Source organism: Ustilago hordei (assembly GCF_900519145.1).
Source record: "Ustilago hordei strain Uho2 genome assembly, contig: UHO2_contig_19, whole genome shotgun sequence".
NCBI classification, from domain to species: Eukaryota; Fungi; Basidiomycota; class Ustilaginomycetes; order Ustilaginales; family Ustilaginaceae; genus Ustilago; species Ustilago hordei.
The window spans coordinates 64,702-78,133 of NW_024545256.1; the positions used below are offsets into that span (position 1 = coordinate 64,702).

General features: G+C 48.4%; 2 protein-coding genes across 2 annotated transcripts; both read left to right on the forward strand.

Annotated features, from left to right (window-relative positions):
* Positions 1 to 8,876: 8,876 nt before the first annotated feature.
* On the forward strand, positions 8,877 to 10,280 carry UHO2_06467 (uncharacterized protein; the record flags this gene model as incomplete). The annotated part of the gene is made up of 4 exons (XM_041554884.1): positions 8,877 to 8,937; positions 9,169 to 9,480; positions 9,577 to 9,783; positions 9,940 to 10,280. 4 exons carry the CDS (start codon positions 8,877 to 8,879, stop codon positions 10,278 to 10,280), a joined length of 921 nt encoding a protein of 306 aa, XP_041410818.1.
* A 735-nt stretch (positions 10,281 to 11,015) lies between these two features.
* UHO2_06468 (uncharacterized protein) lies at positions 11,016 to 11,710 on the forward strand (the record flags this gene model as incomplete). Its single annotated transcript, XM_041554885.1, has 2 exons — positions 11,016 to 11,279; positions 11,330 to 11,710. 2 exons carry the CDS (start codon positions 11,016 to 11,018, stop codon positions 11,708 to 11,710), a joined length of 645 nt encoding a protein of 214 aa, XP_041410819.1.
* Between the last annotated feature and the right edge of the window lie 1,722 nt (positions 11,711 to 13,432).

The following is a 13,432-nucleotide window of genomic DNA, read 5'->3' on the forward strand; positions in this document are numbered from 1 at the left end:
GGCCCCTATACCTTAAGGGACCCAAGGAGATGTCCGAGTTGAGGAGGTACTTGGATGAGAACCTCGAGAAGGGGTTCATAAGACCATCGAAGAGCCCGGCACGATCACCGGTGCTCTTCGTACCAAAGAAGGATGGAGGTCTCAGACTCTGTGTGGACTACAGAGGTCTCAACGAGATCACTGTCAAGAACAGGGCACCATTGCCCCTCATCGAGGAGCAGCTGTTCTTACTCAGGAAGGCAAGGATCTATACCAAGCTAGACCTTAGAGCAGCATACAACCTCATCCGGATTGCTAAAGGAGATGAATGGAAGACAGCTTTTGGCACTCAGTTGGGACTCTATGAGTACCTAGTGATGCCCTTTGGCCTAGCCAATGCTCCGGCTCACTTCCAGTCATTCATCAATGACATCTTCCGAGACATCATTGGGATATATGTGGTAGTATACCTAGATGACTTCCTGATCTTCAGTGACACTGAAGAAGCACATGTGAAGCATGTCACTGAGGTCCTCGCTCGCTTAAGGAGCAACAGGCTCTTTGCTAAGCTGTCTAAGTGTGAGTTCCACACCAAGACAGTTGAGTTCCTGGGGTACATCATCAAGCCAACGGGCATAGAGATGGACCCAGAAAAGGTGCGCACTGTCAAGGAGTGGCCAATGCCGGAGTCAATCCATGACATCCAGAGGTTCCTGGGTTTTGCCAACTTCTATCGAAGGTTCATAGCCCACTTTGCTCGCATAGCCAAGCCCTTGACAGCACTGGTAAAGCCTATAGAACGGTTCAAGAAGTTCGAGCTACCAGAGGAGGCCCAACAGGCCTTCCACAAGCTCATCCAGGCCTTCACATCAGCAGGAGTGCTTCAGCACTTCGACTACCACCTTCCAACAAGGTTGGAGACTGATGCAAGTGACTTTGCTATAGCAGGAGTACTCAAGCAGGAGCATGAAGGACGATGGCATCCAGTGGCCTTCTACTCTAGGAAGATGTCTTCTGCCGAGAAGAACTATGAGATCCATGATAAGGAGCTCCTAGCTGTGGTCGCCTGCCTCACTCAGTGGCGACACATGCTAGCTGGACTACCGAACCAACTGGTCATCCTCACTGACCATGAAGCCCTCAAGTACTTCAAGTCACAGAGACGCATCACAGGTCGACAAGCTCGATGGGCAATACTACTAGCAGACTTCGACTTCATATTGCAGTATCGACCAGGAGACAAAGGTGGTGAACCCGATGCTCTCACCAGAAGGACAGACATGCAACCAGCCGGTGAAGAGCAGGATCACAATGTGAGGCAACTACTGCCTCCTCGAGTGTTCAAGGAGACAGCAGACCATGACTCGCTCCTAGTGGCCCCCATGATCTCGATGGAGTCCATAGCATCAAAAGGTCTCAAAGACCTAGTCAAGATCTTCCAGCCTTTAGACCAAGAGCTACAGGAGATACATAGGAAGAAGCCTTTCGAACTCAAGGATGACCTATGGTACAGTGGAGGAAGGTTGGTTATCCCCAAGGTGATCATGCCAGGGAGAACCAACAACCGACACTCAAGGAGTGCCAAAGAGGTAGATGGACAGTCTCTCTCTGTAGAGCATCTGCGATTCATGGTGATGACCCAATGCCATGATGGTATCACTGCTGGACACGTAGGAAGAGATGCTACCATCAAGGCAGCTCAACGACATTACTGGTGGCCAAACATGACAGCTTGGATTGCAGACTATGTAGCAAGTTGTCCTGTATGTGCTAGGTACAAAGCTCCTCGTCATCGTCCATATGGTTTGCTACAGCCACTAGCAACCCCAGACAGGCCCTGGGGCTCCATATCCCTCGACTTCATTGAAGGACTACCACCATCAAAGAAGTATGACTCCAAGACCTATGACTCTATCCTAGTCATCGTCGACAGGTTAACCAAGTTTGCCATACTAGCTCCAACCCATAAGACAGTCACAGCCAAACAGACTGCAGTATTGCTATATGGACACATGGTTAGACTCTTCGGATATCCAGATCACATGGTCTCGGACTGAGGCAGGCAGTTCATATCAGGAGCATGGAAGGCATTTGCAGAGCAAATGGGTGTGAAGCACTCACTTAGCACGGCCTACCATCCTCAAACTGATGGTCAGACAGAGAGAGTCAATCAGGTCATAGAGCAATATCTCAGGATGTACTGCAACTATGAGCAGAATGACTGGGCCAACCTGCTGGACACTGCGGCCTTTGTATACAACAACACGGTCCACAACAGCATTGGTGTCTCACCATTCTTTGCATGCTATGGATGGAACCCCAAAGCTCATCCTGACATCCCTCAACGACTAGGAGTCAATGATCCAGGTCGCTTCGAGTACCTCATGGATGGAAAGGAGCGTTGCAAGTACCTCCAGGAGCAGATCAGAGAGGCACAACGTAGATCAGTAAACCAGTATAACAGGAAGCACAAGGACATCGAGTTTAAGGTGGGTGATATGGTCTATATCAACCGACGAAACTGGAAGACAAGGAGACCCACACCCAAGTTAGACACCCGGTTCGCAGGACCCTACCCAGTTCAGGAACGGGTAGGACGCCGAGCTTATCGAATCACATTGCCAGCAAACCTTAGGGTGCATGATGTGTTCCATGTCTCCATGCTCGAGCCAGCAAGAACAAGTTCTCTTCCTCAACGTGCTGAACAGCCCACCATACCATCACTTCCAGATGAGGACCTCGATTTCGAAGTCGAAGCACTCATCGACAAGCGTTCACACAATGGGACTACGGAGTACAAGGTGTTGTGGAGAGGGTACTCAGAGGAAGCTGCTTCATGGGAACCAGTAGAGAACCTCAACTGTCCCGACCTCATCCAGGAGTATGAGGTGTCGGAGGGGGGACGAGTGAGTAGACAGAGTGGAGAGAGGAGGAGAGAACAGGAGGAGTAGAGAGAGGAAGAGGAAGGAGGATGACGTTGAGAGAAGGAGGAAGGATGATGTTGGCGATGTTGTCAAGGAGGAGGAGTCAGCATGAACCAGACCAGAGCACGCCTCGACGGAGCTCGGCTCTTAAGAGGGGGGTAGTGTCATGGGCCTGGATGCTCAAGAAGCAGGAGGGTCATGGGTTCATATGGAAGGAGCACAGGTATCGAAGACCTAGTCGACACCAGTAGAGAGCATGGTCGTAGTGCAGTCTCCATGGAGACCATGGACTCCTATGGACTCACATGCAAAGGAGGGCCAAGCACAGCCACGAGGAGGACCAAGCTCAAGGAGCAGGCACAGCCACGAGGAGGACCAAGCTCAAGGAGCAGGCACAGCCACGAAGAGGACCAAGCTCAAGGAGTTAGGGTCAGGGGCTCGAGAGACAAGAGCCAAAGGAACTGTCACTGATCAAAGGAGGAGGAGCAGTGTCGAAGGAGTCGAAACCAGGTCATGAGGAGGAGGAGCAGTGTCGACAAGAGGCACAGGGGTGCCAAGCAGGAGAGGCCCCTGAGCAGTACTCGATGAAGAAGGTACTCTTTGGAGAGAGAGCAGGAGCAGCATCGCTGGCAATGCTGTGAAGAGGTATATAACCATGCTTTCTCATCATCATAGGTCGAGTGGATCCCCATCCACTCTACTCACCATACAACTAGTCAATACTTTAGAAACACAAGTACTCATTAGTTACAGTCAGCATAGCAGCAATCTATCAAGGTTGCTCCTCATCGTAGTGTGTGTGTTGTATCACCACTACCTGACGTCCGAAGGCGCCCATAGCAGGTTAGCGGTCCGGATATAGATAGAACCGAAGGCAGTAGTCCACTGCGGTCCGGGGATCACTTCAAGCATCAAGTCAACACACTGGACACTCGTGTTGACGCCACCAACCTTATCACCAACACCATCAACCTCATTATCACCGACATCACCAATCTCATCACTAACACCATCAACCTCATCATCATCAACACTCACACCAGACCTTGGTGTCATCATAACATTGATATTGATCGTGCCGAGCTACCCCTGAACGGAGTGTCCACAGAGGTCAGCCGAAACCTACGATAGTATATACAACAAACGCCACCTGCTGTCACTGCACAACTTGATAGTCACCGAGTATCTCGAGACAATAGCTGTCACACAGTTTAATAGTCACCGAGTATCTCGACAGACCAACCTGGGTTTCAGGCGCGAGACCCCTGACATATGGTACCATTGTACCCGGGAGCGAGGAATACGATGAAGACCTAGACAAGGCACTCGTGGGCCTCATCCACGCCTGCTGCGATAACAGCCCGGATAGCCGCATCGACACCTACACTGTCAGAGGGGCGGATGAAGAAATTCAACTTGGCAGCACACTCTATGCCAAACTCAAGAAGGCACTAACACTAAACGATGCTGTAAAGCGAGCAGGACTGCAGGATCGTATCCACACAGCGCGCTTGCACAATCAAGATGTTGTCAGGCTAGGCAAGGAACTCGATTCGATCTGGAACGATGCGGCACGCCTCGGAAAGCATTTCGATGAGGACCTCAAGAAATCAACTCTCTATCGCTGCATGGCTCAAGATTGGTTCTATGCCAACACTGTCAATGCACTGAAGACGGCCAGACCAGACTGCAAGTATGACGAAGCCTACCATGCACTTGCCAAGAAACAGCAGGATGGTGAGATCACTGGCCGTATTAGAGGAGCAGCAAGGGTCGCCACAAGCATGGAACAGGGGAGTGCCAACCAGGCGGGGCAAGGACCCAGGGGCAGGCGCGATCCTCACAATCCCTTGGCCCCTCCAAAGTGCTACGCTTGTGGAGGACCGAATCACATTGCTTGAAATTGCACAAATGCACCAGGCACAAGCGAACCTGTTGCCCATACGACACAAGAGGTGAACCACTAGGAACTCGGGTGCACCTTCCTAGCAGTCGACAGGGGCGAGCGATCAGCATGTGACACCTGGATCATCGATTCAGGTGCAACCCATCATATGGTAAATGATGAGAGAATGCTGCTCACCTCGATGAACAAGGTCGGCCAAATCAGTACAGCGGGGGACGAAAAGCTTCAGGTGAAGGCTATAGGAGATGCCTCCCTTCGGGTCGGTGAGGCCACCATCCAACTATTGGATGTGCTTTATGTACCGAAACTGAATGCTAATTTATTGTCCATACAAGGCTTGATCGAGAATGGTGCACAAGTAATCTTTGACGAATTTGGAACTACCATAAAGCAGAACGATGGTACCCAAGTACAATTCAAAAGGGACAGAAGACAGGGTCACTTCAAAGTGCGAGGACAAGCACTGGCTTTGGAACTGGAGGAAACACGAGATGATGTCCCAGAGGACAACCAGAACACAGGAACACCAGACAATGTCCCAGTGGACAACCAGAACACAGGAAGACTAGATAATGCCCCGGAGGGCAATAAGGACACGAAGCATCGAGACAGCTACCTATGGCATGAGAGGTTCGGACACCCAGGACGAGACAAAACGAGACAAATCCGGGCTCATTACCTAGGTACCAACGAGGAAATGGAACATGAGTCGAAGCACTGTAATGCATGCAGCCAAGGAAAACAGACTCGAGCACGGATGGGCCAATCAGAGTCGGAAAGAATGGAGGCACCATTAGAGCTGGTACACATAGACCTGATGACAGATTTCAAAGGACATGCCAACTACCACTATGCACTAGTTGCTGTGGACGACTTCTCCTCTCTGATCTACATGGAACCACTCTGCACAAAGAGTGCCACACTCACGGCGCTGAGGAGGTGGATAGCCAGGATGGAATGGGCAATGGACAGGAAACTCAAAACACTCTGCAGCGACAATGGAGGAGAATGGTGCAGCATAGTAGCCGAAGACTGGCAAACTCAAGAGGGTTTCAAGTGGCAAAAGAGTGTCCCGGGGATCAGCATCCAAAATGGACGGGCGGAGAGAGCAATCAGGTCGGTCCAAGAAAAGATGCGCTCGATGCTGATTGGTCGAGCTTGCCCCAGAGAGTTGTGGCTGTATGCAATCACAGCAGCAGCACATGTGATGAACCTTACCCCGTCAGCCACCAAAACCATCCCCCACGAGGCCTTTTATGGAACCACTGCGCACAAGCTGGCCCAGCAGCTGCGAGTCTTCAGATGCTTGGCATGGGTTCATGTTCAACAGAAGGACCAGCAAGGCAAGTATGGGGCTAGAGCAAAGCCAGCCATCATGATTGGGTATGACGACGAACACAAAGCATGGAAGTTTTGCAACCCGGACCAGCCCGCATCAATTCAATGGAGCAACTCAGCAACGTTCCATGAGGACAAAGTATGGAGTGATCGCCAACAAGAGGCAGTCAGGCCCGTGGTGACCGCGGAGGTCGAGGAGGAGGGTGTCAGGCCAGCCATAGTGGAGGAGGAGACCAAATCAGAGGCCGCAGTGGAGGATCTCCTACCAGCTGTAGACAGCACAGTAGGCGCTACCAACACAGCAATACTGAACCTGGACCCAACGCTTGGGGAAGCAATGAACAGTGAGGACGCCCAGCTCTGGAAGGAGGCAATACGAAAGGAGCTAGAAGGACTCGAGGCAATGGGAACTTGGGAGGTGGTGCACCAACCACCAGGAGTACCACTTGTGGACTCTAAGGTTGTGCTTCGGCTGAAGCTTGACGCTGATGGTGTACCTGTTAAGCACAAGGCGCGACTGGTTGCAAGGGGCTTCACACAGAGAGAGGGGATCGACTACCAAGAAACCTTCTCTCCAGTAGCACCCCTCGGAGCGATCAGAGCCATCTTAGCACTAGCGGTGCAGAACAACTGGGAGGTACATGCTCTGGACATCACTATGGCTTACTTGAACTCCACGTTAAAGGAAGCAATCTACATGAAGCCGCCAGAAGGATCAGGTGTAGCACCCGGCAAGGTGTACAAGGTAGTCAAGGGTCTATATGGCCTAAAGCAGTCTGGGTGAGAATGGAATCAGGAGTTCGACAGGTCTTTGCGATGCATGGGATTCTTCCAGGTAGAGTGCACTCCCTGCATCTACACCAAGGGACAGGGTGAAGATATGGCCATTGTGGTCATCTACGTCGATGATACATTAGTCATAGCACCACGGCTGGAAACGGTCCTAAAGGTTAAGAAGCAGATTGGTCAGAGATGGAAGATGGAAGATAGCGGTGAGGTCTCTCACTTCCTGGGCATCAAAATCAGTCGAGACCGTGCAATGCACACCATGACGATTGGTCAGTCAGGGTACTTTGACCAAGTGCTGGCAAAGCACCTGGACAAACGTACGAAGCCGACCATGGTTCCAATGCAGAGCATACCGGAGGGAACCCTTGTCGCAAGCGCAGCACAACAGAAGGAGTATCTGGTGATTGTTGGCAAGCTGCTCTGGGTTGCCAACAGCACCCGGCCCGACCTTAGCCTTACCGTGGGTGTTCTCGCTAGGCACATGCGTGAACCATCACAGGAGCATTATCAGGCAGCACAAAGGGTCTTACGCTACCTCGAAAGCACAAGGCAGGTTGGATTGGTTTATAGGGCAAGTGAGTCGCAAGAGCCACTGGTTGCACACAGCGATGCAAACTGGGCAAGCGATGCCACCATACAGAGAAGAAGCACATCGGGGTCAGTGGCGTTAGTGTATGGGAACCCAGTAGCCTGGAAGTCAGCGACACAAAAATGCGTGTCATTGTCCGCTGTCGAGGCAGAGTTCATTGCAGCCATGGAAGCAACACGTGAGGTGCTCTTCCTCAAGCAGCTGCTACGCTCAATTGGCATTGCCACAGGCACACCGACGGTCTACTCGGACAACACTGGTTGCATACAGGTCAGTAAGGACCCAGCACAGCACTGGAAGCTTAAGCACATTGACACCAAGTATCACTTCGTCCGTAACAACGTCCAAGAGGGAAGGGTGCAGATCAAGTACGTAGACACCACAAGAAACTTGGCAGACGTACTCACAAAGCCCATTGGGAGACAGGCAATGCAGCAAGCAAGATCTGGGCTACACCTGCAAATACCGGCAGCAGTGTACGAAACGGGGTCCCCGAGCTATGCGACAGTGTTGAAGAACGGAGGTCACACCTTGAAACAACAGCATAATGAACAGGGTACATATACTGTTGAGGGGGGGAGTTGAAGTAGATAAAGCTACACAAAGCGTAGAGACAGTGAAGGTAGTGCTTACGGCCGAGTAAAAGGCCTGAGCATCTTAGCACGGACCACATGTGTCACAACCTACTCAAGACAAATGCTTTGTTATGTTCCGCAGTCAATGCGGCTCTCTGCCGCTCTTCTTTTGTATATATAGACTCCTCGCTCTCTCGCTCTCTCTCTCTTACCATCATCAACAAAAACTCTTCAACTACCTTCAACTGATTTTTCTTGATTTCTTCGAAAGTATTTTCATTTTTTGTGAGACTCAGTTCAGGGTCTCTCACAGTCCAAGCACAAGATGGCAGACTCTAGAATAACCACGCAGATGATAGTCATTGAGTTGAAGATGCGACAGAATTAACAGAAGGATTATCCAAGCATCAAGCAAACTGAGAGTCAGCTAACGAGATGCATGAAGGCCAAGCAATGGAAGCTGAGCCACATGATAGGCCAAGCAACATGCATGTGGGACACATGCTGATTGGCCCAGCAATCAGTCAGGAGTCTTATTGGAAGGATAGCATGCAAAACACATGACCTGTTTGACAGGATCAAAACAAGTGCTAGGAGTGATCATAAGGTATATATAGACATGTAGTTACTCTTGCACAATGAATTAAGATTGAGTATTGCCCTTATGATACACTTGTGTAAAGTGAAGCTAGAATGTAGCTCAGACACAATGGTGTTAGCATAGCTTCAACTGATTAAGAGTCTGAAGCCACAGCTGGACAACAAACCAACTAACCATGGTTGAAGAGAATGACCCTCAAGCTGGTGCCAGCAAGATTGCCAAGAGATTGAAGAGAGGTGGAAAGAAAGCAATCATCATATGACAAGCCCAAGCCAAGAACATAGCCAATGAAGGCAAAGGCAAGGAAGAACTAGGCTCTGACTCTGACAATGATGATGTTGGTGACTGATACAACTTTTGTACTCTGGCAAAGCTCCTCAAACCAGTGCCCAAGCTGACCTCCCAGAACTATCATAGCTGGAGTGCACACATCAAGTCCTTCCTCCAATCAGTGCCACACACCATAGAGCACCTTGAAGGAACATACAATGCAAGTCACCCAAGATGTAGCCATGCCTTTGATGATGCCCTGATGAATGCCACCCAAGGTACCATTGATGCCACAGGAGAATACAACATCAACTATATTCTCCTCGACATCATCAAGGAATACCTGACCTTCCATCAGGTTTGGAAGAAAATCGAAAATGGCTTGGGCAGCAAGGCCACGAGGAGCTCCTGCCAACTTGCTCTCATCACTCAGCTGGGTGATGTCAGGATGTTCAACTCTGATGCTCAGAAACTCATCCAGGAGATCAGGACCATCCAGGCCAAAAGCAGTATTCTGGGAAGGCCATTTGCAGATGATACCCTGTTCTCCACCCTCCAGAAGTGCACCATTTGACACCCAGTATACAAGGACACCATTGCAACAGTTCACCATCTCAACTTTGATGCCCTCACTGTTGCACTCAGCACATGTCAGTCAGCAATTGAGAGTGTACCCACACAGAAATGGGACCCTCAGCAGGCCAATGCTAGAATCACCAGTAGCACTGAGCAAGGTGATTCAGCCAAAGAGACAGATGCCAATGGCACCAAAACAACATGGAGCAAACACCACAAGATCTGCTGCTATGTGTGTAAGCAAATTGGACATGGAGCTAAACAGTGCAATGCTTCAGTCAGCATCCCTGAAAACTCACCTCTCACAGAAACCAGTTAGGAGATCTGGTGTTCCTTCACCCTGTGTTGGTGAAAACACCCAAGTCAGAAGGACATAAACCATTGGGTCCTAGACTCAGGAGCTAGTTTTCATATGATTAACAACCACAGCATTCTCATCAATCCAAAAACTTGCCAGAAGCATGTTTTCACTGCAGGAAGTGAAGTTTTGGAGGCAACTGCTGTAGGAGACATCAACATATCAACTGCACATGGAGATGTTTTCCTCCAGAATGTTTTGTATGTTAGAAATCTTAATGTTAATCTGTTATCAACCAACTCTCTAATGGATGAAGGAGCACAAGTGATCTTAGACCACATGGGTGGGCAGATATATCTAGCAAATGGAACACTGCTCAAAATATCAAAGGATCATGACCATGGACTACTAGAATTGCAAGGAGACACATGGTGACAGGGAGCCATGGTAACATCAACTCAACCATTTGAAGGTGTCAGTGAGAGTCATGAGCAATTCAATACAAAACCCAGAACCTCTGCACAGCAACTCTGGCACAAATGTCTAGGACATCCAGGTTGAGACAAGGCTAGAGCAATTGTTAAGAAGCTAGGAGGTGAAGTGACAATGGAAATGGACCCAGATACAGCTCTGACATGTGAGCAGTGTATAAAGTCCAAAAGCACAATTGCATGAATGGGGCAAGGGAGCAGGGAAAGAGCCACTGCTCCACTCAACCTCATACACATAGACTTGATCATTGATTCATTGCACATTACAGAACACACATGCACACTGGTGTTGGTGGATGATCATAGCAAGTATGTGTATGTACAGCCACTATTGCAAAAGAATCAAGCTTTTATGCAACTCAAGAAAATAGTCTCATTCCTTGAAACACAGACAGGAAGAAACTTGAAGGCAATCTGATCTGATCAGGGGACCAAATGGAAAAGTAATGAAGTTCTAGAATGGTCACTAGATAAAGGAATCGAGTGGCAAGCAACTGTGGGGTACAACAGCAAACAGAACAGTTGGGTAGAAAGAATGAATAGGAGTTTAAATGAAAAGATGTGAATGCTATTGGTACAAAGAGGACTGCCAAAGAGTTTTTGGCCATATGCAATCTGAGCAGCTGCCTTCAAGATAAACTTAACTCCAAATGTTGATGAAGAAATTCCATATGAAGTGATGTTTGGAAAGACTGTGAAATGGTTTATGCTACTCCTCTGGGTCTTTGGATGTCTTGCATGGGTAAATGTACCAAAGGCCAAGCAAGACATTGTGAAGTTAGATCAGCATGCAACTGCCACCATCTTTATAGGATATAGTTTAGAAAGAAAAGGATGGCTGTTCTACAGCCCAGATTATAGACCAAACATATTCTGGAGTAACTCAGCAAGGTTCTTAGAATCAAAGCACTGGACAGACTGGACTGAGTGGCAACCAATGAATGTGTTGTTGCCACTGACATTAACAGTTGAGAAGACCCCAAAGATCTACAGTACTCAGAAGAAACCCTGTTTCATGAAAGCAATCAAGAACCACTGGATGACTACACAAACATGGATGCAGACCAAGAGGCTGATGATCAGACAAGTTACAAGGTTCAGGCAAATAACAATACATTTGGACTAGTGGCAACAAGCACAAACAAAAGGAGGATAAACCTTGATCTGACTGTTCAGGAAGCATTGGCCAGACTGGACAAAAGACTATGGAAGGAAGTGATGCAAATGGAGTTAGACAGATTAAAAGCAATGGATACATGGGTGGTCACAGATCTCCCAGCAGGTGTAAACACCATTGATACCAAATGGGTCCTCAAGGTCAAGACCAATGCAAACCTAGTGCCAATGAAGTTCAAAGCTAGACTGATGGTGTGAGGTTTCACTCAGAAGGAAGGTGTGGATTACATGGAAATCTTCACTCTGGTAGCACCGATCCAGTCCATCAGAGGAGTATTGGCCCTTGCTGTGGTATGGAACTGGGAGGTAGATACAGTCAATGTCAAAAAAGGCATATCTAAACTCAAGTTTGCATCACAATGTTTATTTGCAACCACTGGTAGGAACCAAAGTGCCACCAGGAAAGGTGCTTAAGCTCATGAAAGGACTATATGGCTTAAAGCAATCAGGGCGAGAATGGAACAATGAATTGGACTCACATTTTAGGAGTATTGGTTTTTATTGCATGCCAAGTGCCCCATGTCTGTACACTAGGGGGATAGCAGATAATATCACAATCATTATGGCATATGTAGATGACATGCTCATAGTGTCACCAAGCTGAAAAGAAGTGGATTGTGCCAAGGCAGAGATCATGAGAAAGTGGGGAATGCAAGATAATGGACCAATCAAGGAATCCCTGGGTATCAAAATCACTCAAGACAGAAGGCAGGGTAACATATCATTGGATATAACAGCATACATACAGGCAATGGTAAGCAAATGGCTAGAAAGGTCAAATGATAAGTCCTGGGTGCCTATGCAAAGCATAGTCAATACCATGAAAGGAGATAAGTGTCCACCATCACAGAGCAAGAGATATCAGGAGCTTGTGGGACAATTACTATGGGTGTCCAACACCATGTGACCAGACATTGCTTTCTCAGTAGGAATTTTGGTGTGACACATGTTGATGCTGACAGATGGGGCATGGAAGGCAGCTATCCACATGCTCAAGTATCTAAATCAGATGAGTGAGTACCAACTACACTTGGGAAGGAGATCAGGTGATCACAAAGACAAAGCAGTGGTGACATACACAGACACAAACTGGGCATCAGATGCCACCAATGGGAGGAGAAGCACATCCAGAGTGATCACATACATATATGGGTGTCCAGTGAGTTGGTGATTGCACATGCAAAAATGTGTGGCACTATCAGCAGTAGAAGCTGAATTCATGGCAGCATCTGAAGCAGCATAAGAGGCCCTTTTCTTCTCATATCTGTTAAGGGATCTGGGGATAGAAGATGTCAAACCAGTGCTTTGAACAGATAGCCAAGGATGTATACAGGTCAGCAAGGATCTGGCCAAACACTGGAAACTCAAGCACATTGACACACAGTACCACTTCATAAGAGATCATACACAAGAGGGAAACATCTTGATTGAATTCATGGGCATGATCAATAATGTGGTGGACATCCTGACAAAGCCATTGAAAGGGGTAGACACATCCCAATTAGCCTGATCCATAGGACTGGTAATGCCATCAAAGGGGGGAGTTGAAGATGTGACAGGATTAACAGAAGGATTATCCAAGCATCAAGCAAACTGAGAGTTGGTGAACAAGATGCATGAAGGCTGAGCAATGGAAGCTGAGCCACATGATAGGCCAAGCAACATGCATGTGGGACACATGCTGATTGGCCCAGCAATCAGTCAGGAGTCTTATTGGAAGGATAGCATGCAAAACACATGACCTGTTTGACAGGATCAAAACAAGTGCTAGGAGTGATCATAAGGTATATATAGACATGTAGTTACTCTTGCACAATGAATTAAGATTGAGCATTGCCCTTACGATACACTTGTGTAAAGTGAAGCTAGAACGTAGCTCAGACACAACGGTGTTAGCATAGCTTCAACTGTGAACCGGAT